At 37.3% G+C, this 25,736-nt stretch overlaps 1 protein-coding gene across 1 annotated transcript; it reads left to right on the top strand.

The window, feature by feature from the left end:
• The first annotated feature begins 291 nt into the window (after positions 1-291).
• On the top strand, positions 292-25,736 carry spon2a (spondin 2a, extracellular matrix protein). The gene is made up of 6 exons (XM_039648547.2): positions 292-420; positions 5,942-6,172; positions 10,126-10,346; positions 17,813-18,004; positions 20,902-21,076; positions 24,453-25,736. The coding sequence occupies exons 2-6, from the start codon at positions 5,944-5,946 to the stop codon at positions 24,638-24,640; spliced, it is 1,005 nt and encodes a 334-aa protein (XP_039504481.1). The 5' UTR covers positions 292-420; positions 5,942-5,943; the 3' UTR covers positions 24,641-25,736.

Genomic DNA, 25,736 nt, shown 5'->3' with positions numbered 1-25,736 from the left:
ACAGAGAAAGATTTACACTTTCCAGGAGAAGCAACTTACAAATGACGCAGTTGTATTACAAAGTTAAGTATTTTCACATGAAATTCTTTGAGCAAAACATCACTGAAATTCCCAGATACAAACAGGAATCCAAAGCTCAGACAGCTATAAACTATTAGATGAGTGCTTACTTATGGAGTCAGTTATTCATGAACACATCAACTTGGGCATTACACAGGGGACCTTCTGTGATCTCACAGGAGAAGAGAAAAAAAGAGCAAGACTGTTACAAGAGAGAGAAAGTGTGTACCCATACATGGAGAGGTGGGGGTGAAGAATGGGAGGAGTAAGAGGAGGGGAAAGAGAGTATGAAAGTGAGGTATCTTTATCCGTAGTGCACATCTCCACAAACCCTGTCCTGCTGTCTACCATCACAGCCAGGTAAGAGTGAGCCATTCACTAGCGCGTATGTGTGTGTGTTTGTGTGTGTGTGTCCTACGCTCAAACCGGCTGCTGTGGCAAAGGTTAAGCCAAGGGTTGCTTTTCTGCTTCCCAACTCTCCTGCTGTGCCTCTATATACCGCAACCTTCCCACACTCCTCTTCTGCAGGTTTGATGTCTCTTTGAGGAACAACGCTGCACTCCTTAAGTGTTTTAACACATGTGCAGCTCTTGACAGTTATTTAACTGTTATTTCCCCCCCTCTTCTCGTTCATTTCTTACTCTGAATGTTTTGCATTTGCATGTGACTTGCAGTACAAGCGCACTGCGGCTTCATAATTGCTCTCCCTGTAAGTTCTAGGTTAAGTGTCGAAAAGCCACAGGCTCTTTTCTTTGGCTCTTTTCCGTCTCCCCTGGGTTTGTTGTGTCTGGTTTGCTGCGTCGCATGCGTTTGTGAATACGTGTGTCTTTTGACACGGCAAACATGTCACGCAGCATCTGCAACCACTGGCAAGTGCATAAACACACCTGAATTCTCTTACATGCGTAAGTTAATGTCTCAGCTCGGCAGAGATCGTGTGGAAAAAGTGGGACTTGTCATGCAAAATGTCACTGCAGATGGGAGATCAAAATATTTGTAAGGTTTTAATAGCCAGCGGATGGTTTTTGGGAATGCTGACTGGACTAGATAGACAAGGCATTGTTCAATCATGAACAAACAGATCTGTTTGTTTAGAGGACAAACATTATTGAGCAATTGCAGCATGTGTGCCTGATGCTTGTAGGTTATAGTCGCATACTTTTACACGTGAAACCAGTTACGTTGCAGTAAACCGGCTGGATTACTTTCCCCTGGCAAATGCCACATCTGCTTTTCACACTTTCAACAGATTTTATTGTTCCCGTTTACACATCAGCACTAAAATGCTGTTAAAACTCTGATGTTATTTGGTGGAATTGGGAAATGTCTTTCAAACAGCTACGCCAGTAATCTGTTCCCAGGGTCTGTTGACTAATTTATTCATCTACACAGATGAAAAGAAGCTCTTTTGTTGTTTCAATGCTTGTCTGGTTTTCCAAAATGTAGATATGCTTGGTTTTCATGGGGTGCAACCAATATGCATACCAATAAAAAAGAGAGGTGATGTCATAGAGACAACCCACACAGACCCTCATAACTGTGAGCCAAGGTCGATAAGTCTCTTTAAATGTCAGATAGTTTGACCTTTTTATGACATGGAAAGATTAGTTCAGGCTGTAAATGTCATGTGGTGTAACTCCCCAAAAACCTACTGATATACACTTTCTGTCAAAAATGTTTTTTTTAAATGTTTTTAAAGGAAGTCTCTTTTGCTCACCAAGGCTGCATTTGCTTGAATAAAAATACAACAACAACGAAATATTATGAAATATTATTACACTTTAAAATGTTTAAAACTTCTATGTAGGAAAGTGTAATTTATTAGTGTGACGGTAAAGCTGGATTTTCTGCATCATTACTCTTCAGTGTCACATGATTCTTCAGAATCAGTCTAATATGATGATTTGATGCTTAAGAAACATTTAATATCAACGTTGAAAACAGTTATTTACATTTTTATTTCAGGATTCTCTGATGAATAGAAAGTTCAAAAGAACAGAATTGATCTGAAATAGAAAGCTTTTGTAACAATGAACACCGCCGTTTAAAAGTTTGGGGTCAGTAAGAATTTTTATTACATTTTTGGGGAAAAAAATAAAAGAAATCAATACTTTTATTTGTCAGGGATGAATTAAACTAATCAAAAGTTACAGTATTTATAATGTTACAAAATATACTATTTCAAATAAATGCTGTTCTTTTGATCTTCCTATTCATCAAAGAATCTTGAAAAAGTTTTTTCAACATGGATAATGATAATTAATGTTTGAGCATCAAATCCGCATATTAGAATGATTTCTGAACAATGATACTGAAAATTCAGCTTTGATCACAGGAATAAATTACATTTTAAAATATATCAAAATACATATTTTTTATATTATTATAATTATTTTATTATTATTATAAGTTATTTTAAATGGTCATAATTAAACTATATATATATATATATACACATGAATTTATATTTAAGAAAAAATATTATTCATATATAAAATATTTATGTTTATATATAATAGAAATTATATATAAGTCTATATACATGAAAATATTTCTTAAATATATACAAGCGTGTGTGTGTGTATATAAAATATATTTATCAAATAAATGCAGTGTTGGTGGCGAGCAGAAGAGTTGGTGAGCATTTTGAACTTCTTTTAAAATATTAATAAAAGCAATTTTGAAAATAAGTATTAATGTGTACAGTCACTGATAATTACCTATTACTCTTATTATTAATTTATAATTATTATTTTAAAATGTTCTTTTAGTGTCTGTAAATGTGGTAGAATTTTAACTATAATATTTATCATGATACTTCCTAAGTTGATTAAGACGACTGTTTTGTACCTATTAAAAGTTTCCTGAAATGTTATGTTTAAATATCCAAATGAGACATTATCTAATTAAATATACCGCAATTTGCTTACAGAAACCAAGAAATTTAAACATCCATTAAGGTTTTCATTTTATTGACTTACTAGAGTCAAATAAAGATCCACAATCCCCTCTGCAAATCCTTTAGAATCCTTTTTTTTAATTTCCCTTTAACAATAAAGGAATACTAACGGATTTTCAGAGGGGATTAGGGCATCTTTTTATCACTGTTCTGTGCGCATAAACTGTTATCAAGCAAATTATATATGAACAAACCCCTCTGTTAAAAAAACCCCCCTTCAGAATAGAGATGGGAACAAAACTGTAAAGTCTGGTGTATGTAAATGAGGCTGAAGTGAATATTTCTGCATGGGAAAAAAACAACAACTTTTTTATGTGTTGTAATTACAGACTACAGACGCAAATAGTCAGAAGTTTAATAAACACCCAAATGTGTATTTAGCATGCTTTCCACTTGTCTGACATTACGAAAGCAAAATCAATCTCAAAATTGACCAGTGCCTGAGTTTTGCCTTTAGTGTATTTCGGCACCTTCAATATTGTGAAAGAATCGAAGAGCAGATTTCTCGTGTCAGAGCTCTTTAAATTTGTTTATCAATTCAGAATTTTTCCAGCAATGTTACAACTTCTCGAGCGGCCATATTTCTGTGGCTGATTTGCCCGCATTTCTATTAACACACGGTTCACCTCTAAATTGGAAAAATGCAGTTGGAAAAGTCTGCATGTGTGAAAGCGGCGTGACCATTTCAGATTTTCCAAAAGATGCTGAAACCTGATCTGTCAAACATTGGAGAAAGAGACTCTGAGCTCTGAAGAGAAAGAAAGGAAACCACAAAGGAGTGCACGCTCAGTTCTCACTCGTAAGATTTTATCCATGTCCCATTGAACCTGCGGTCTAGCCGGCTTTAAAACATGGAGCGTTCAGCGGCTCTCTCACTCCAGAACTATGTCCATTAGACATGAGGTCATTTCTGGGGACTCAAGACCTCTCTCCTCGTGGATCTTAATATATCTGCTCATTACGAGCACTATTATAACCCTGTCCGCTGTTTTTCTTCAATAACATCAGTCACCCTCTCATATATATATATATGAACTACAGGTCCAACCTAAACCTACATGATGACTTCAAATTTGATCAGGCGAGCATAAAAATACCAGAAGCGAGGACGCTGTGAGCCTGTGTGTTTGATCTGAGGGTTTGTCATCTGATCGTGGCTCATTATAAACTGTGGGGATCCAGCGGACGGGGCCAGAGCAATAGTCTGAGTCTGCGGTCGTGAACTTGTGCCCTTTGTCGCTTCGCCTCTTTATTAAAAGACAGTGGCAGACGGTGCAGATCCCAGTATCCCATGCAGTCATCCTCTAAACCTTCTGCCGGGGTCTAAGCTGGTCTTGCGTAATACACTCAATCACAGGATAAATCAGTCACACAAGCCATTGCTGTTGTATTAGTTTAATTTAGTCAGGAATAAACAGCATACCTAGGGTTGTTGTGAGAAGAGGGGGGTTGGCTGGGATGTGACTGTGGGGTTCTGGGTAAATGTGTGCTGTGGTGATGTTAATTGTGTTTTATTTAAAGCTGAATTTACTCACCCAAATGTTGTTTCGAAGTCTTTCTTGAAACACAAAATGAAATGTTCACCATGCTCCTTTTCATACAATGCATATATGAAAGGGGAAGGTGCTGTCAAGCATGCTGTCTCATGCATATTCATGAATTTTGAAGTGCCCATAGTATGCACATTTACACGTTTGTAACAGATTATTTGTCTCTCCTTGTCAGAGCTCTTTTTCCAGTACATTCAGCACACTGTATAAAAAAATGTTGGTTTAACTTAAAAAATGAAGTAAACTGGTTGCCTTAACTTTAAAAGGAGTAGTTCACTTTAAAAAAAAAATTGCTGATAATTTACTCACCCCCATGTCATCCAAGATGTCCATGTCATTCTTTCTTCACTCGATAAGAAATTAAGGTTTTTGATGAAAACATTCCAGGATTTTTCTCCATATAATGGACTTCATTGGGAACCAAACGGTTCAAGGTCCAAATGAGAGTTTCAGTGCAGTTTCAAAGGGCTTTAAACGATTCCAGACGATGAATAAGGGTCTTATCTAGCAAAATGATTGGTCATTTAATAAATAAATAAAAAAGTTTAAGTTTTATAAGCACAAATGCTCGCCTTGCTCTGTTCTGTGATGAGCGTTCGTGACTCTCCTGTTCAAACTCGTCCATCAAAATGAACAAATCTTTTTTCGAGTCATGACTCGAAGGGTGCTAGATAAGACCCTTATTCATCGTCTGAATTCAAAAACCCCCACCGTCCTGACGTCTTGGGACGTCTTTTGACCATACGTCAACATCCCCCTTTTTAGGGTACCCTTAAACGTCGGTTAGATGACGTTATCGGATCCTAAACCTACCCCTTCCGTCACCTAACTGGCGTTAAAGGTAAAGCGTCTTTTCCATATTTGAACACGTTTGAATGCTAATGGAATTTCAGAGCTAATGCAACTTTAATTTTGGTCGTATAAATTTGGAATACAGCCAATATGGGCTCTTTTATGGTGGTCCCAGTCTCAATTCACTTTCTTTGTTTGCAAATTCAGTTCCTCAGAAGACTGTTCATTCGAACAGGTTTAGAGTATATGATGACAGATTTTTAGTTTTCAGAAATTTCAGAAGACAGTCTCTCATACGGCTTTCTCTAAAGCAGCGTAACTTCGTAATATAAGACGGTTGGTGTCTTTGAATCCAGAGCAAGCTGCAAATCTCAGATGCTTCGGGTGTCAGGAAGAAACCAAGTTATGTCATTTCCCAATGCTATATATATATATTTGCTGCATGAGTGGATCAGAATTATTGTAGCATGAAAAACTATTATTCGATTTCTACATGGCCTTTTTGTTGACCATAAAACGGAGAAAAAGGAAGTGCACAGTACTTGGCTAATGACTTTTCCTGCTCTTTTTTTCCTGACAGAGATGATGTCATCAGAGGTCTTTGTTCCTGGTTGGCTGCAGCATCTGCTCGTCGTTCTGCTCAGGTTTACGCTGTCCTGCGCTGCCCCAATGAACCTGAACAACGGGACGGAGTGCAGCGCTCGAGGACCCGCCCCTTACATCCTGGTGTTCACCGGCCACTGGAGTCCACAGACCTTCCCCAAACAGTATCCCCTGTTCCGACCACCTGCTCAGTGGTCCAAGCTCATGGGTAAGACTTCTGCGAGGTGGCGGAAAGTGAGAGTGAGTGATGATGTGTTTGGTGGACGATTCAGACGTAGGTTGCTATATGTGGAACATCTCGTTCTCTGAGGTCGACCGCCAGCGATGGCTCTGTTGTTCAAACGTCTTCACCTCACCATGTGTCAGGACTCACAGCTGGCCTGTAAACCCTGCAATTTGCCTCGTCAACCCCCCTAACATACGCGCACTATACCTGCCACACCACGTGAGCGGGGCAGTCTAATGAGGAAAGCAGAACGAGAGGGAGGTTGAGGAGTAAAATCCATTGCCAGATGACACAGGGCTGCCCTGCAGGTTCGCCTTTTTCTTTTAAGCTCCTTCCATAAATACACAACGCATGCGGCCTGCAATGCCCATTGACTTGGCCACTGCGACGGCGTTTTCTGGGTGTCACTGGTATGCCAGCCGAGACCAGCAGCAGACGTGGGCGCCTCAGCCAAAACATTCGAAACCCCGAGATCCTGAAAGATCAGGCTGTGGCTTTGGAGCGCTGAGATGATGTTTCTGCTGCCTTCTGGATGCCTTCATGGCTCTCTCTTTATCCATTTATCACTGTTGTATTGCAATTATGTTCAGAAACCGCACATTTTTGTATCTAATCAAAAGTTTGTGCCGTACATATGAACTCCTTGGATGAAGGATGAGACAATTTGAGGGAAGACGGAGCGTGGGAGATGGTTGTGGTTTGTGCTTTCGCTGATTGAGGTCAGGTCTCCTCAGTTTTTCTGTCCACATGTGAGCCAGACGTGTAGCATGGAGAGACTAGACGTGTCAGCGTGCCAAACGTGCTCCCTGCCTTACTGTCATTCTCACTTGTGTCTTTTTCTTTCATTCTCCTGCTCTCTCGCTCCCAGCTCAGGGTCTGCCAGACCAAAATGGTTTGTAGCTATGAAGAACATACTGGGACGTTAAAGAGCGTCTGAAATCGTTTCAGAAACGTCATCTTAGCTCCTTCTTCTTTCAAAAGCTCTATTGTGAGATCAAGAAGCTAATAGGTGAATTATCAAACTAGGCACGTTTTGTGTTTGGAGGAATAGTTCACTAAAAAATGATGGTCTGTATTTACTCATTATTGTCGTACTAAACGTGTCGTAAAAAAAGCTTTTTTTCTGTAAAACACAAAAGAAATGTTTTTTCTGTGAGGCTGAGGCAGTTTACACATTATGCTTTTATCCAAAGTGCCAAGGGAAAAAAGCAATTTGTCAAATATTTGTTGAAGACCAAGTCTGTTAAGCTCTAAAAAAATAAGTTCATATAACGTAATTGAACATGTATTACACCAAGGGCAACATGTTCCTGGAACAACATTCCAATCAACCAATCAGATCTGAGTTTAGAATCAAGAGTTAGGTGCTTTTACATCAGTGTTATTCATTATTTAAATCTCATTTCCTTATCTTAAGTTATCTGTTCGGTAAGGTTTAGGGATAGGGTTAGGACTAAATTTTCGGAAAAGAATGTTGCAAAATCTGGAGGTGCATGAGTTATGGACAAGTTCTGCTATGAATCACAGAAATCTGCATGCGAAGTAAAAGGAACCTGAAAATGTGCTGCTTCACACTTTTAAAGCAGCACTATGTCATTTTTTCAACCTTTATAATATTTTTCCAAAACCATTGAGATGGTACATCGACTTACAATAGGTTGAATGAAAGGTCTGCCATAGCCTGATGTGGTCCGTATCGCTTTTACTGGCACTCTGTAACTTCGGGGTGCGGGTAGGAACCCGAGCAAAAAAGAACTACAAAATCCAACTGCTTTACGGCGTACGTCACTTCCCCCACTTCCTCAAATTCTGATGCGAGAGCCCAACAAGCGTTTTTTATGTTGTCATGGCTGAAGCAGCAAGTAAAACCAAATGTGAAGCGTCAGAAACAGAGCGCGGGTGATCAGTTTACTGTTGGTGTTGTGTAGCTTCGCCCCTCGCTGCATCAACTGTAGACTTCATTGCTTTCTATTGAGGGCGCTTAACACACTCAAGCATCCCCGTAGAGCCGGGGCGGGCAGCTCGCGCCAGCTCGAGACGTGAAAGTATACTGATTACAGAGTTTGGTAAGGGCTTCATTCTTGCAAGTAAATAATACATGATTCGACGGACAAAATAATCGTTCAGGATAACTATCCTATGTCTGCAGGCTGATAGTCATGTTTGTTATTTATTTTTCTGATAAAAGTGTCTTGCCTCAGGCTATAATGCAAATCGATTTTTCAAATTTGCAGATTCATCTATGATAGCTTGATATTATAATATTGACGATATGGCCATTATCTACCAACAAACATTGAATTGAATTAGCATATCCATTATGTAAAACAGTAGCCAACAGACCCCTTTTGCGCCGACGTCACCGTCACGTCACGGCGCTAGCTGGAGGCAAAATAAAGTGAAAACTGGAGGCGGCCAATACAAACCAGCACAGATTCGGCTACATAATAAGGAGCTTAAATTATTGTTACTATTATTGAATGTCATCTTGTTGTGTTGTTTGGTGCAAGAATTGATGAAAAATGAATATGTTGTATCTGGAATTTTTATTTCTAGAAAATATTCACATCATTAAAATCGCTCCTCTTGTACAGGACCATATAGGCATCTAAAGATTTATATGCCCTCAGTTTCTCTTTACGATCGGTTTCTCTATAAGGTAGGTGTAGAAGTCAGGCCACTCAACCGAGGTAACGTAGCGTTAATCCTGTCAGATCGTCCACGCATTGAGTGAGTGTGTAGGCGGCTACGGGTCGGCCAATCTGGTTCTGTCCGTTAAAAATAACTTTTGGAAATAACAATCGCGGTCCTGGACACTGAGTGACCTTAAACATTAAGATAATATCGGATTTTCTCCAGTCATTGTTAAAAAATAAGCTAACAATACTTGCTAACTAGCGTTAGTGAAGCGGCCAGAGGGATCGTTTTGCCTCCACCTAAGCTCCGCCCACAAAAAAACGTCACCATGTTTACCAACTGAAAAGGGGTCTATAGGCTAACGCTACTATAAAGATGCTGGCTTGTAAACGTGAACTATGCAATCTTTTGGCGTTTGAAAAAAAATAAAGCCTTTCACACGCAACATTTCACACGCAACACTGGAGTCTGCCCAAGAACTCCCTCCTTCTGCAGAGTTCGGGGGTATCGCTTGTCAACAAATGCACGTGTGTGTTCCCTAATGTAACCATGTCAGATTTTACGAAAGGAGTAGAAGACAATACTGTTTCCCTACTGTAAAATTTCAAAAATAACATAATGCTGCTTTAATCGTCTTTCTACTCAAGTGTGCAATATTTGTTTTTTTGTAAACATAAAGTTTGTAACGCTCCCTTTGACGTTAAAATGCCATGTGGCTGTGAGTGAACTGAAGACCGTGTCCTAATATTTGCATACCAGTTTGTGATTGGTCTTTCTGTCTGTTTGCATACTGAACTGTGATTGGTCTTTCTTCCTTGCACACATTTAACTGTATAGTGCATAGGGATTTTTGAGTGCAATGAACTACACACTGAATGTCATGACAATGTCAAAGTGATTAATTTACTCAAATCCAATACCGAAAACAAAATTTTACTCAAAACCTTTTTCCGCATTGCAAACACTGATATTATCTCCAGGGCATGAAAATCTACTTTAATACATTACACAACAGTCTCGGTCACCCCTGCACTTTAGGTGCACACTAGACTCCTAATAAGTCTGGCTTTTCTCAATGAAGGGTTTGTTTTTAGGTGTTTATTCTCTTGGCATTGCAGCTCGAGGTGTGTTAAGCAAACATAGAAAGTGGCAGAACTGTGTTTTTTGAATTCTGATAAGCAATGAAAATTCATGGAGTGGGAGAAATGTTCAACAGGCCACGACAGAACCTTCCCGAGGAATCACATGAGCAATTGAAATATTTGACCATTTATTCTTTTACCTGTGAATCTGTGCAGCCGTGACCCATAATGAGCAGTACCGGCTGTGGCAGGAGGGGGCGCCGGCGAGCGATGGCTTGAAGAGCTTTGCTGAGCAGGGGCTCACAGTGGATCTGGTGAAGGATGCGAAGGAGGCGAGGAAGGGGCGAGCGGTGGGGTCCATGTACCGCACAGCCGGGATTCCCTCAGGCATCGGCCACAGCTCCACGGAGATACTTCTGACGCCCAGGAGTCCGCTGGTGAGATGGCCGTAGTCACCACACAATATGGATCATCATTGTGTCGCTAAATGTTTTCTGCACCTAAAAACAATTTGGGTATGTCAGTTCAGGAATTACCGAAAGAGCTGATCTATTTTGATTTTCCCAGTAGAAAAGTTGAAAACAGATCTTTGGAAATAATGATCACCAGGATGACTTGTAGAAAGGGACATTCTAGGGTGGATATAGACAGCCCGTTCTCATCCCAAGGCGTCATCTAACTGATGCTTTTGACCATGCGTCAACATCCGACGCTTTAGGCACCCTTTAAGGTCCGTAGGCCTACACACTGGGACGAATATCAGCGTGCGTTATTCGCCAGCGTTTTTCAACGCGTTTTGTGTGTTTCATTTTCGCTGACGATGAGCCGAGTGAACATGCAAATTCATTCCATGACGTTAGATGGCGCCCATTTACACTGCAATACCACTCCATTCAATTCTCATTTATCAAGATGTGTGTAGTCGCAGTCGCGTTTGTCGTATAGTTCTTTATGTTACAACACCACCGAGACCAGCAGATCTACATTCATCTTGCCTCGCATCGTCCTCGTCTTATTTCTTCCTGGCTGTGTAGACGGCGACGCTACTTGCCGTATATCTTCTTCTCCGTTCCGTATGTATGCTCGGCAAGACTGTTTTGTGTTTGAGCGCCCCCAAGTTGTGTTCTACTGTAACTTCAGAAGCTCCAAACACGTGAGCAAAAGCACCAATTTCATTGGTCGGATAGTTTTTGACGCGGCGCGTCAAACTAAAAGAAACGAACCTGAGGCGTTTTTTTTTTTAAAATGACGCTTTTACGCGTGGTGTTTTACGTGTCGGTATGCACACTCACAATGGCGCCCTTTGTTTAGTCACGAGGTGTTAAACGTCGGCGAATAGCGCCCGCGACATTCGTCCAGGTGTGAACAGGCCTTTAGCATCAGGTAGATGACGCTATCCTAGTGGTCTAACCCTAACCCTACCCCAGACCTAAACCTACCCGCGTCATCTAACTGACGCTAAAGGTAAAGCGTCAATTAGATGACGCCCTAGGATAGCATCATCTAACTGACGCTAATGGGTGCCTAAAGCGTTGGATGTTGAAGCATAGTCAAAAGTGTCAGTTAGATGACACCTTGGGATGAGAATGTGTTGATATAGAACATTTTTGTAGTGTACCAAGGGGTTGGCATGTGTCAACACCAAAGCAAGCATCTATGCTTCATTCTTGTGGATTTATGGCTTGGCATAAACAATTGGGCCCTGAATATTCAAAGCTATTACATTACCAAAAAGTAATCATCTATACTGTCTAAGAATAATTAGAAATAAATGATAAAATCTGTCAACACTACACAGAGAAGATTTGTTTTATTACTGTAGGCTTCTTCAATAATAATCACAAATTTTAGTGCATTAAGCTAAACTACAAACATGAAGTAAAAACTTATCAAAGCAATGAGAATGCCATTCATCCATCCATCCATCCATCCATCATCTACACCTTCAAATAATTTTAAATTTTAAGACACAAAAATGTTTTTTAAGTCTCGAACCACCCGGAAACGGTACACAACACTGGTCAACTTAAACGATGAGAAGCATTGTGAATGTGAGGGGACATTCCATATATTTCTCATATTTCTTGAATTTTTCCGATTCAGAAACTGGGAAAAACCTGTGAAATGGGCTACACTGATTGTGCTGTGTGCTTTTGACTCAAAAAGAACTGGACCATAAGTGCCGTCTGTTAATGAAGTCGACCACACACCCGCAAAGACAACAAAGGCATTTTCCACATAATCTTTTTTTTATATGCCATCACATTGAAGTGCCGCGACTGAAAAGAGGTGCATGAAACTCTACTTAGATTTATATTTTTAAAGGGATAAATCTGGGGTGGCAGATGTGCTGGCAATGCCTTTTCTTAGATCCGCCCTTGGCAGTTGTTCTCATTCCAACAGTTTTGACCATTTAGTTTCAGACGTTTTCGTTGCACTACGCAGTGGCGTGCAGTTGTGCTCTAAAATGAGGAGGCAAAGTCCTCACTGTTTTCATGTTCCAGTTGACCTGACAAATCAGTGATATCTTGGTGTGTGAGTTTACTTGCTTTTTAGATTATCTTCAGATTAACACCAGACCGATTTGTGGTTGCATCTCCGTATTGTGACACATCCATAATGTATTATCGAAAAATAATAAATGAAGGCCGCATGTACTTGGTGCATCATTCGTGAAGGCGGATGAACATGAGCTTGCAGGAGTGGGTTTAAGAGGACTAAATGATTGGAGAAGTCCTGCATACGTCATTCAGTTTTTTAGATCAGACTTTAATGACACAATTTAGTTCTATATTGCACATAGACAGACTTCACCGGAGCGCAAGTCTCCAAAACCACATCCAGAGTCCCGGGACCTCCAGACCACAAGCCTCACTCACTCACTCCCTCCCTTCCGGCTCCTGTGCTGTGTTTCCTGAACCCACCAGATCTGCAGATAGAGAGAGGCTGGATCCTTTCCTTCTCACTTTCTGGAATATTTATTTTCCTTAGCCATGAGTCAGATGGTTATAGGGTCTAAAGGCAGCGCTGGTGCTGCTGGTGACCTACATATCTTTATTGCCAAAGTCTGGAATACAAGGTAGACTTATTAAAAACGGCAACTACCCTCAGATGCGCTTGGCATTCAGTCCTGCTGGCATTTAACCACAGCATGGCGGGATGTCTGCTGCGGCGCTGCTGTTTTTAGATCCACAGGGCAGTAAAGTACGACGGAGAGTATGAATGTGGCCTTGGGGTGAGACTGTAACGTGTGTTGAGAGAGCTGTGAGTGTCTTATTATTGATGAACTGATTGCTTACATCTTACAGTTATACATATTAATAGACTTCAGCGAGTGATTTGTCACACGGATTGTAGGTCTGACTTATTATTGTTCTTAGTGATCAGACTTTATAATCCCAGAAAACGTATTAAAGGAACCCAAGAAATGTCGAAAGTGAATGCTTTTTTTGACATGCAGTTTAAAATTGAAAATTAAAATTTTATTTAAACCCTAGCTACATGGTATAAGTCATTGAATAAACATACTTTTAAAGGATTAGTTCACTTTAAAAAAAAACTTTTGCTGTAATTTACTCACCCCCATGTCATCCAAGATGTCCATGTCTTTCTTTCTTCAGTCAAAAAGAAATTAAGGTTTTTGATGAAAACATTCCAGCATTTTCTCCATATAATGGACTTTACTGGGAACCAAACGGTTCAAGGTCCAAAAGACACTTTCAGTGCAAACCGTTCAAAGGACTTTAAACGATTCCAGATGATGAATAAGGGTCTTATCAAATGAAACGATCGCTCATTTAAAAAATAAATAACAAAGTTTAAGTTTTACAAGCTCAAATGCTCGACTTGCTCTGTTCTGAGCGTTCGTGACGCTCCTGTACAAACTTGTTCAAATCTTTTTTCGAGTCATGACTCGAAGTGTCCTAGATAAGACCCTTATTCATCGTCTGGTGACGTTTAAAGCCCTTTAAAGCTGTACTGAAACACTCATTTGGAACTTGAACCGTTTGGTTCCCATTGAAGTCCATTATAGAAAATCCTGGAATGTTTTCATCAAAAACCTTGATTTCTTATCGACTGAAGAAAGAAAGACATGGATATCTTGGATGACATGGGGGTGAGCAAATTATCAGCAAAAGTTTTTTTTTTAAAGTCAACTAGGCTACTCCTTTAAGATGAGATGTGGATGTGAATGTATTTACTTTAACAAAACAGTAACAGCTGTAACTCTTCTCTTATGAAAATCAAAATCCGATTCAGACATACTTGATGCCTTCTTGCCTCTGTATGCTGTCTTAATCTTTCTGAAGCATATTCTGAGAAACTACAAATACACATTTGCGCTGCAGCCGACATTGAACAGTGTTTAATTATTTACGATCTCCAAAAAAGACGGCGGTGTCCGATTTCATCTTCCCGCACATGCATGACCAACAACCTCAAATCAACAGGAAAATAAAGTAATCAAAAACGACCAAATGCTCTCCAAAATTACTAAAGGTTCTTTTTGCATTTAATAGGATCCAGACAGTGTGTATTTCCACAGTGTGTATTTCAATGAAAGAAACCACAGCGCGTTCCAGCAGACAGACAGAGGGACAGATATGTATTACAGAATAGTTGTGCATTATTTTTCCTAACGTTCTGTTCTGGCAAATCAGGGGTTTGGCAATTATGTGTTAGTGTGACTTTGTGCCCTGAAGGGAGTTTGAGCTCTATTAGCTTGGGGTCAGAACAGACAGAAGAGGGATGAGGCACCGCTCGCTTCTCACGCCAGAGAAATTGATATAGCAGGAGGTATTTCTGGAAAAGCCACAGAATGAGAAGAGATGTGAGGGAGAGACCACCAGAGTAAATCCAGCCTGGAGAAAAGTCAGCTGTAGACTGGATGTTGCCACAAGGTAGCGGCCCAAATATGGATGCAAAGTGCCGACTATATCAGTCCTGGTTTTAATGTTTGTTTTGGGAATGATGGATTGTGAGTAATTCACACTAAAATGCGTAGGCTACTATAAAAGTGAAATCCAATTCGATTGTGTTGCTTGTCAGGGGAAAAGGTTGCTCTTCCCAAGTGCAAGAAATCCAGTGATTCTCAACCTTTTTGACTCCAAGGCCCCTGTAGTAGCCTATAAAATAATTTACCTTGATTAATTATATGATTTCATTAGTTTCAAGAACGATTCCTTCTGTAAAAAAAAGCAGCTTTATTGGGACAAGTTAAAATAAATATGGCTGTTTCTTAACTGAACAACTTTTATTTTTTTCCTAGGGGGTTTTGGTGAATTTAGCATTTTAATTCATATCAAAATTCATATCACTTTGATTATTTTTTAATTTTTTTAACCCTCTGATGGTCTTCAAAAAAAGTAACAATTCCAGTCTTCGGGGTCTATTGGACCCCAGACAAAAATATTTAATTTTGTAACAGAATAGTATTATTTTTTTTTTTAACAAATATAATTTTACTCTGTTTATTAATGTTTTTACTCAACATTTGTGTAGTTTTTGGAGGATTTATGATTTTTTTATTTATTTCTATAAATAAATAAATAAATATTTATTTAAATAGGATTTTTACAAAAAAACAGCATTTTATGTTAAATAAACTTTATAAAAGACCCAGATTTCTAACTTTCATTCCTGGGGATACCATGGATAATTTTACAAGGTTGAATGTAAGATTTTTTGCCTAATTTTTGGAAAAAACAGGTAAAATTTGTAATAAGTCACTTTATCCACTAGATGGCTATAGAGCTCCACTAGATGGCTATAGAGCTTCACTAGGGCTATAAAGTATTTGAATTACTGAAAGATATAGTTTCTAAAGTTGGATTCAGTTGGATTCATATCTAAATATTGTAAAATCACACTTATAACAAAAATAAAATACTTTTTGTCAAAGTTTAGCCTTTGTTTTTGTACTGAAAAAACAACAGTTTTTCAATAATGTTACATTATGATTAGAATCAAACCTGAACATGTTACAAAGAGAAATGTTGGAGTCTTAAGATTTGATCATTTATTTCAACTGAACAGCAATAACAAATTAGCAAATAAAGCAGTAAAAATAAAATATTGAAAAAAAAAAAAAGTAAATTGGGTAAAAAATAGAATAACTAGGAACAATAGTTTGGAACAATAGAACAGATGGTCTCATCTCTTTTATTTTTTTTATAGCCTTACAAATGTATTCCTGTGTGTGTGTGTGCACATTTTCAATGTGTCTTAGTGTTACCAATTTATTTTTGCGGTGGTTCTGCATTTTAGAGTATTTTATTTTACAAATGATAAGCGAATAGTTTTTATAGTCTGTATGTATTCCTGTATATTGCATTCCTCTATATGTGTGTGTTTGTGTGTGTGTGCATGTGTGTGAGCATGATAATTTTGGATTGTGGATGTTTTTTGCATTGTTGGAAGTGTGCCACTCAATTTCTGTCATTTCTGTCTGTGTTTCTGCGTTATTTCTGATTTTGATGATGAATTGTGTCTATTTTGAGTCCAATGATAAATAAATATTTATTTATTAATTTATAGATATTTAAAAGATATCATAAATCCTCCAAAAACTGCACAAATGTTGAGTAAAAACATTAATAAACGGTAAAATAATATTTGTATACAAAAAAAAAAACTATTGTTCTGTTACAAAATTAAATGGTATTTTTTGGGGTCCAATGGACCCCGAAGACCACGAGTGTGACTATTTTTTGTCACGCCTACATAAAAAAAGATAGAATTCCATTTTAATTTTTTTTTGTAGATCTTGACAGTGTTGAGAGCCGTAGCAAGTTTCATACCATTTGAAAAAAGAGAACATTTTTTTTTAATTCAAGCAAAATTCATTTGGGGTCTAACAGACCCCGAAGACCATCAGAGGGTGATCAACTTTGCCTCAAATGACTTAGAATTCCATAAAAAATAGTTTAGAGATTATAGAACAACATGACTGTATATATGACTGTATCACATCTTCTTTAGATATTGTTTGTTGTTGCATATCAGTAATTCTTTGAGTAGCTTCTTTTGCTATTTAATCTCAATTGCTTTCCAAAAAAAAAAAAAAACCACACAAAAAAAACCAAAACAATTTAGGCACACTCTTAAAGTACCAAAGGGATTTTTCTCATGCCATAGAAATCCCATTTTAGGTTTTCCAAAGAACCTTATTTTACTTAGTGTGAAGAACATTTTAATAATCTAACAAACCTTTTTGTTAGATTTTTGATACACCCCGAAATTGACCATTGATGCCAATAAACTTTATTTTTAAGAGTGTATTAAAAAGATCTTTCCCTTTTGACTAGCACTAGTAAGCAACTACCCAGAACACATAGCAACCCACTAAAATCATTGTAGCATTACTGCACAGCAATGTTCCTGCAGCCCTGCTGGCGAATCTTCCACTCACATTTTGGTCATAAAATATGGATCTACCTTGTGATATAGAGAGGTTGGACTGATATATACCTTAAATGAACTCAAGCAGACAGGATCTGTCAGGTTTTATTGTATGTCTGATGAATCATCCTTGGCTCTTTATTAGGCTTGCGCTCATCCTGAAATAGCCATTGTCACAGTATGGCTGGTTTCTCTCTGTGTGTCGTGTGGCTATTCCCTCATTCTGCTCCGACCGAAGGGATCCTCCTGAATGAGGTCACAGTAAAAAGGAAACATTCATCACATTTACAAAGAAAACCCAGATGGTTTAACCTAACATACACAGGAAGGAGTGGAAAAAACTGGAAATGGCTACAAAGAAAAGTTTCAGATGTGACTTATGATGCCAATTATGTTAGCAGAGCATGCTTGAGAAAAATAACGTTGCCAAAGGTAAATCAGGGTTGATAATGTGTGTGGGTTTTCAGCAGGAGAGTGACTGATCTTGCGTTTTCTCTCACAGCTGTCTCTGATAGTGAAAGTGATCCCCAGTCCAGACTGGTTTGTGGGGATTGACAGCCTGAACTTGTGTGAGGGTGGGCAGTGGAAACAGGAAGTGACCTTTGACCTCCACCCATTTGATGCCGGCACAGACAGCGGCTTCACTTTCTCTTCACCAAACTTTCCTACAACACCTCCTGAAAATATCACCATGGTGAGATATTATTATTGTTTTTTTTAAATATTTTAATACAATGTAAAAGGTTAAAATACAAATTTGATATAGCATTTAAATATTTTAAAAAATGTGTGAAAAAAACAACAGTTTAGTTAACCTTCTGGGCCTCTTTGAAAAATATTATCTTTGGAATTTTCCTTTTTTTTTCTGCTTTGGAATGGGATGACGCTTGGTTACTTTTGTCGCATTAGTTATGTGAACACACAAAAAAATCGGGAAATATGAAAAATATGAGAATCTTTTGGTGGTACAAACTACAAATGAGCCACTGTGCAGAAAAAAAGTGCGCAGCAATGAAGAATCATCGCTATCCATTTTTTTATTTTAGATATTTTAATGATCAAAAATGCTTTTCATGTGTTCCCTTTCTTATAAACTTTTAATGTTTAATTGTAATCATTGTGCAAAACATGACACTTATCTAACAAATAATATCTAAACCTTGACAAAAAGTAGTCTTATAATGTCTAATGTTGTCTAATCTTATAATGTATTTCTAAATGCAAAACCTAATAAAATTAAGAATTTATGTCTAAAAAAAACCCAATGGTAATCCAAAACCCTCTCTATAAACAGTACTTAAATAGGGAAGTTTTTATTTTAACGACTCTATGACACTATTTTCACTTTAAAAAAGGATTTTAAATGCCTTCAATTGGATTTAATTATTATAAAAATAAAAATATATTAAACACAACCACTTTTTAGCCCTTAAATGCATTTATTTTTATATTTGGAGTGTTTATAAGTACAAATTATTCTCTTCAGGTGCTTCGTTTATATCTTTATATTGTGTTTTGGTCATATTTTTCAACCTGTTCAGATTTTTCTGTTCTCTATTACGTTTTTTGAACAATTACGTAACAGTATTTGCAGCGAAACTGACAAATAAGGACTTTGACTACCGGCCCAACACTTCCGCCATTATTATTTCTCGCTCCGATTTTGTAGTCCAAGCTCAATGATGCAGAAGTTACGAGAGGGCAAGTCAAAATGTTCGTTTGTTGGATGTAGTGACCCGAAGCACTTCAAGGATCCCCACTTCAACAACCTCCGCCAGTATTAAGAAGGATTTGCCGATCGACTTCGTCTGAATGAGGGGTTCCTTCTATCTTTGGAGACGACGAACTGAGCATTTCGATAAGCAGTAAATATTGCTAATAAAAATAAAGTACTTTACTTTATTAAAACGCATGTTGGTCATGGTTTAGCAGTATATGTCTTTCTTTGTTTTTGTTTTGAAGTAACATTACACGTCTGCAGTATTATTGTTCTTGAGTTTCATGCTGGTCATTTAGCTGCTGTGTTTTCTGATGCTTTTCTAAATGTATCATATTGTCAATACAGATTTTAGTGCTAAGATTAGACCATAGTCATTTATCTTGTTAGTGTGCTTGTTTTAACACGAGAAATAATCGACTTTCACTAATAACACAATACAGTTACATACCACTGCAGTACATCCATATGAAGACGTTGTTCTGCAGGTTCATCGTCGTCTTTTCGTCGTCGTTTTTCAAATCGTTCTCTCTGACTCGAACATGTAAGGCTTGATGGACAAATCTTCCGTTGTTGACATTTTGTTAATATGTGAATAAAAATGAATGGGGTGGAGTTGAACCGAGTGTGAACTCAGCGACCTGGAGAGCAGGCGGGGTATGACACATCTCCTTTTATTTAAAGGGGCCGCTCCAAAACGAGTTGCTCACAGACGCACATCAGAAAAGGGGCTTGTGGAGCTATAATAATGAGGAATTCAGACCCAAGCATTGCAGTTTCGCCTTATATAGACCACAAATGTATGATTTATATGTAAAAAGGAATGATTTAAAAGCATGATGTGTACCCTTTAACATTTTTTTTTAATTTATAAATGTTGCATTGTATCATAAAATCCCCTCAATATTATTGAACAAAAACATTGTACATAATTTTTCAAAACTTTGGTCACTTTTGACTGAGAAGGAGCCAAGCAAAGGAAAGATCCAGAGGGTTAAGATATTAATCTGGCTAAATCATTTTGGCAAAAAAAAAAAAAAAAAAAAAGGCAAACTACCGCTACAGATTATATTTTACTATACAGAAATAATACATAGAAAAACAAAAAGCTCACAGGAAAAAGGATCCATTGACTAGAGCATAATCAGTTATTAAAATTTAGTTGGTTCTCTCTTGTGTTTGCATGTGTTTATAATTTATTTTTATGATAACCTGGCCAAAAATGATGTCTGCACATTTTGGCATGTTTCATTGCGCTATCACATGCTACACAATCATTCGCACATTTTTAATAACATTTAAATAAAAGGTGAAAATGTCCATTTCCGTAAGCCGGACGTCACTTTTGGCCACTAATGTATTTTTTAACGACTCCAGATGAACTTATTCTCACTTAAAAAAAAAAAAGGATTTTAAAGGCCTTTACTCTATTTTAATGTGAAAATTGGACTTCTAGAACAAAAAAATTATTCTAATGGAAAAATAGCTTTACATTTTTTTTATAAACGTTGCATAGTGTCATAAAATCCCCTCAAAATTCTAAATAATGATAAAAAAATATTGAAAAAAAAATGTTTTACATTGATTTTTCTGAAAAAAAAAAGTTGTTACATTTGAAGACTTCAGTCACTTTAGACCGAGAAGGAGCCAAGTAAAGGAAAATGTCCAGAGGGTTAAGGTATTAATCTGGCTAAATCATTTTGGCAAAAAAAAGGCAAACAGCTATACAGATTTTATTTTACTATACAGAAATAATAGTTTTAAATAAAAGGTAAAAATGTCCGGTTGTCACTTTTGGCCACTAATGTATTGTATTTGCAATATTTTTGACTAATAATAAATCAACACGTCTCTGTTGTTTTATTCTGATGCAGATTACCTCTCAGAAGCCAAACCACCCAGCAAATTCCTTCTATTACCCTCGGCTAACAGATCTCCCGCCTCTGGCCACCATATGGTTGAAGCGTCAGAGCCGCTCACCTGTCCGTCAGCAGAACCGGGTGTCCAATCACATCCTGCCTGAAGCAACCAAACCTCACAGATTCTCAGGTAGATCTGCATACACATTTCAGACATGCAATGGCAGAGTTTTTGCGTCTCTTGATCGTGACGATCTTTTTATTTGGATGGTAAATCCAACAAAAGGTTTAATGTGCTTCTTCGAGAGGTTTTGGTTCACCACAGCATTGCGCATGATTTAATGTGTTTTTAGGCCAAGTAAACAGTTTAGACTTGATGAACCGTAATGCACGCCACATGTGGTAAACTCTTTTTATTTGCTTTCACAAAATGTTTAGCATGTGCGTTGTTCCACTTACTGATGTGCTGGTTTCAATTTCTTTTTTAAAGTGCCCCTATTATGCTATTTTAAAGGTCTCCAAAAAATGCATATCTGAATTTCAACTCTGGCTCTTCCTCAGTGCTTGATACACAGTGATGCAAACAGTAACGATGGCGTCATTCGTGCATGAAAGTGCATGAAAAGTGGATTTGTTTCACAGACCTGGATTTGTTTCCAGGCCTCAGTGTTTGAGGCTCAAAGTAGACGCTGTTTGCGGGCAGCTAATGAGGACCTTAGGCTGGCGTTATGCAAATTTGTTACAGACCTTATGTTTGAGTGGGAAAGTAAGGTAACACTTTACAATACGGGTGCACTAATATGCATTAATTCATGCTTAACTAATGCACAGATAATCATGAGTTAATATATAACTCATAAAGAACTAAACCATTAATTAATGATTACTGCATCAGCAACTAATAATGATTGTATATAATTAATAGATTAAGTAATACATTAATTGCTATTAATTCAATGTATTAATTCCTTAATAACATATTTTATTAACTAATAGTGTAAATGTTAATTACCACAATTAGTCAAAGCTATGCACTTCAACTTCCAGTTGTCTGCTTTAATTAATCATTAGCTAATGATTTGCAAAGGTATCATTATGACTTTACTTGTTGGGGCACATCATTATTAACTAGTCATTTAGTAATTGTAGTAATTTACACATAAATTTGCACTAACAATGAAGTAATTAACCATGTATTAATGCATATTAGTGCCTGTCATATGATCTGGAAGTTGAAATGCAAGGCTTTGGATTATTCTGGTAATTAACATATTAATTAACACTATTAGTTAAAAAATGAGTTATAATGGAATTAATCCACAATTACATATTTTATTAATAACAATTCATGTATAAACTAATACATTAACCCTACAGGCTCTTAATTAGTTCCTAATGTGGTAATCATTAATGAATAGCTTAGATAATCATTAGTTACACATTAATTCAGTATTATCTGTGCATTAGTTAAGCATGAATTAATGCTTATTAGTGCACCCGTATCGTAAAGTCAAGTGTTACCGAACACTTTACCGACTTGTTTCAGGCGGTTCAGAATCTGTTCTTTCTTTTAAGACACAATAACACCACTTATCTGCACATTGATCTTTGAAACTTTCAGGCCTTTTACATTCAAAAACATTTGAAACACATGAACCATATATGAAAGAAAATATTATTTGAGAAATATGAGAAAGCATAATAGGCCTGGTTTCACAGACAGGGCTTAGATTAGGCCTCATTTAGGACATTTAAGTTGCTTTTATAAATGTGCATTAGAAAACACATTAATGGTGTGCATCTTGAGACAAAACAATGGAACTAATATATATATTATAAGATATGTGTAAGTTGCTTTGACTTAAAACTGCCCAAACATGTGTTTTAGTCTGCGACTATAGGCTTAAACCTTGTCTGTAAAACTGGGGGTTAGTATAGGGTGACCAAAAGTCCTGTTTTCCCAGGACATGTCCTGTTTTCACGTCCTGTCCTGGCTGTTTTTTTTTTTTTATAAAATGATGAAAATGTCCTGGTTTCCAAAAAACTAAAATCAGCTCTACAGCAAAATACGGATGGCAAACAAGGAGGATGAGGAAGAAAAACAGGATAAAGAAAGAGGAAGAAAACCAAAGATATAAATATGTTTTTGTAAGTTTGTGAGACCTATTTTTGTTCAATTTGGAGGTATTTCTTTTAGTTAGGCCCTACTTATTACTTAAATATTTATTTTTCTAATACAAAAGAGACATTATTTGGTAACACTTTAGAATACGGTTCCTTCGTTAATGAATAACTACACAAGAACTAATGAGTAACACAATATTAACAATAGTAACTATTATTAACTAACAAGAAACTCTGATTAACGAACTAGTAAGTAATAGCGCACAGACGAAGTGGTAGTTCACTATTAAGTAATCAATAACTACTATTTTTTTAATACTTCCCAGAGAACTACTGAAAAAGTTTATTAATAATCTAGTAACTACTATTAACTAAAAGAAACTCTTATTAACAAATTAGTAAGTAATAGCTCACAGATGAAAGTGTTACTAGATACTTCTGTGGGAATTACTAATTATTTGGATCCGTATTATAAAGTGAAGATCATTGGAACTAACTAGTAATTACTCAAGTGTTACTACATGATCTAGTCATGATTTGTGCAAATGTTTGAGTTTTTTGGTGAACTTTAGTCACTTTTAGAAAATGTCTTTAGTAATACTTGAGTAATTACTAGTTAGTTCCAATGATCTTCACTTTATAATACGAATCCAAATAATTAGTAATTCCCACAGAAGTATCTAGTAACACTTTCATCTGTGAGCTATTACTTACTAATTCGTTAATAAGAGTTTATTTTAGTTAATAGTATTACTAGATTGTTTATAAACTTTTTCAGTAGTTCTCTGGGAAGTATTAAAAAAATAGTAGTTATTGATTACTTAATAGTGAACTACCACTTCGTCTGTGCGCTATTACTTACTAGTTCGTTAATCAGAGTTTCTTGTTAGTTAATAATAGTTACTAGATTGTTAATATTGTGTTACTCATTAGTTCTTGTGTAGTTATTCATTAACGAAGGAACCGTATTCTAAAGTGTTACCCATTATTTCTATCATTTCATTCATTATTTTTGAAACTTGTCATAATAAAACATGTTGAGTAATCTCTGAAAAGCCTGAATCTGAATTTGTCTTGTAATATAACAATTTTCTATCCATACAGAGGAGACATAGCCTACTTTAAATGCATTGAAATTAATAAGGCATCTTTGAGGAAACTTCGAGTATTATTTGATCATGTTTGCCGGGCCGAGTGTCCTGGTTTTCTCTAATCAAAATATGTTCACCCTAGGTTAGTATTACAATTTTCTATTGCATGTTGCTATCGGGACTTCATAAACCTACTCTATTTCTTCAATTGTTTGGGATATGTGAGCCGTCCTGCCCTAGATTACGCCAGCGCTCCTTCTTTTTCATGCATAAACAGCCACAGAAACATAATCTCCTCCTGACGGATTGCTTCCATACTGGCGATCCTCATGATTCCTGCATGTGTTTCAGAAACGCCGCTGGACTGCGAGGTGTCGATGTGGTCGTCCTGGGGCCTGTGTCTGGGGCCGTGCTCTCGGGGCGGACTGCGCCATCGCACCCGATATATCCTGCTGAAACCCGCCAACAGTGGCACGCCGTGTCCCGAGCTGGAAGAACAAGAGGAGTGCACGCCGCACAACTGCCTCGCGTATCAGTGATGCCGGTCACGCCGCTGGCATAGACACTTCGACGCTGTCCAAACGGAGAGCCGAGTTTAACCTCATGCCAATGCCTAGTCACGGGAGAGCCGTCTGGCTGGGACGTCCTGTGAGCTGCATTGGCTCCTCTCCTCACTGGAAAAGAACGGCTCGTATTCTGTTAATAGAGACTTTGATTACGGGTGCTGTACTCGCAGTATTCTCAGTGTATCTTTGCATAATCGCACATTATTTTGCCAATATAGATTTGTGGAATAGACGACTTGGAGTTTCCCGACCACTGATTTGAACATAACTACATGAATTAACATAAGCCTTCCTCTCGAACCTCACAACAGCAGCAACCTTTTTGAAGTAGCCTAGTTGTGTTTCGAGTGATTTGACAGATATGGTGCAGTTTTAGTATGCTGTGGAACTGGTAGTTCAATAGTAGTGAAATAACACTTGAAGACACCTCTGCTAATGATGCTCCAAATGCAGTTTACAATATTATCTTGTGAGGAATCGCACAAAAACAAACTGTCATGTGTCATTTATCAAATAAGGGACCGTTTCAAAGTTGTTTGCACTACCGGTCAAAAGTTTGGAATCATGAAGATGTTTTAAATGTTTTTGAAAGAAGTCTCTCACCACTGCATTTATTTTGCCAGTAAAAACAGTATTATTGTGAAATATTATCAAAATGAAAAATTGTTCTCTATTGTAATATATTTGTATGTATTAGCTGAATTTTCAGCATCCTTACTCTAGTCTTCAGTGTCACATGATCCTTCAGAATCATGATGATGATTTGCTGCTCAAGAATCGTTTCTTCTTATTATTAATGTTGAAAACGGCTGTGCTGCTTCACATTTTTGATCAATTGATGAATAGAAAGTACAAAATGACAGCATTTATTTGAAATTATTATTTTTATGTGTCATTAGACATGTCTTTACTGTAACCTATGATCAACAATATGCATCCTATACTTGCCACAATTTTTTAGAAAGTTATCACCGTTTACTTAAATTTTAAGCAGTAAAATCATTGAATCATTTCAGATTTTTGACCGGTAGTGTATATGTTGTATTTTATGTTTCTTCTACTAATAAAC

The sequence above is a fragment of the Pimephales promelas genome, chromosome 9 (assembly GCF_988280905.1).
Source record: "Pimephales promelas chromosome 9, fPimPro1.hap1.1, whole genome shotgun sequence".
Classification (NCBI taxonomy): Eukaryota; Metazoa; Chordata; class Actinopteri; order Cypriniformes; family Leuciscidae; genus Pimephales; species Pimephales promelas.
The sequence above is the reverse complement of the archived record's forward strand: the minus strand, read 5'-3'. Positions and strand labels throughout refer to the sequence as shown.

Excerpts from the sequence above, each read along its gene's own strand:
- spon2a (XM_039648547.2), top strand. The coding sequence starts at position 5,944 with ATGATGTCATCAGAGGTCTTTGTTCCTGGTTGGCTGCAGCATCTGCTC. Across the intron at positions 10,347-17,812 it reads TGACGCCCAGGAGTCCGCTG|CTGTCTCTGATAGTGAAAGT; the intron begins GTGAGATGGCCG and ends TTTCTCTCACAG. Across the intron at positions 18,005-20,901 it reads CTCCTGAAAATATCACCATG|ATTACCTCTCAGAAGCCAAA; the intron begins GTGAGATATTAT and ends ATTCTGATGCAG.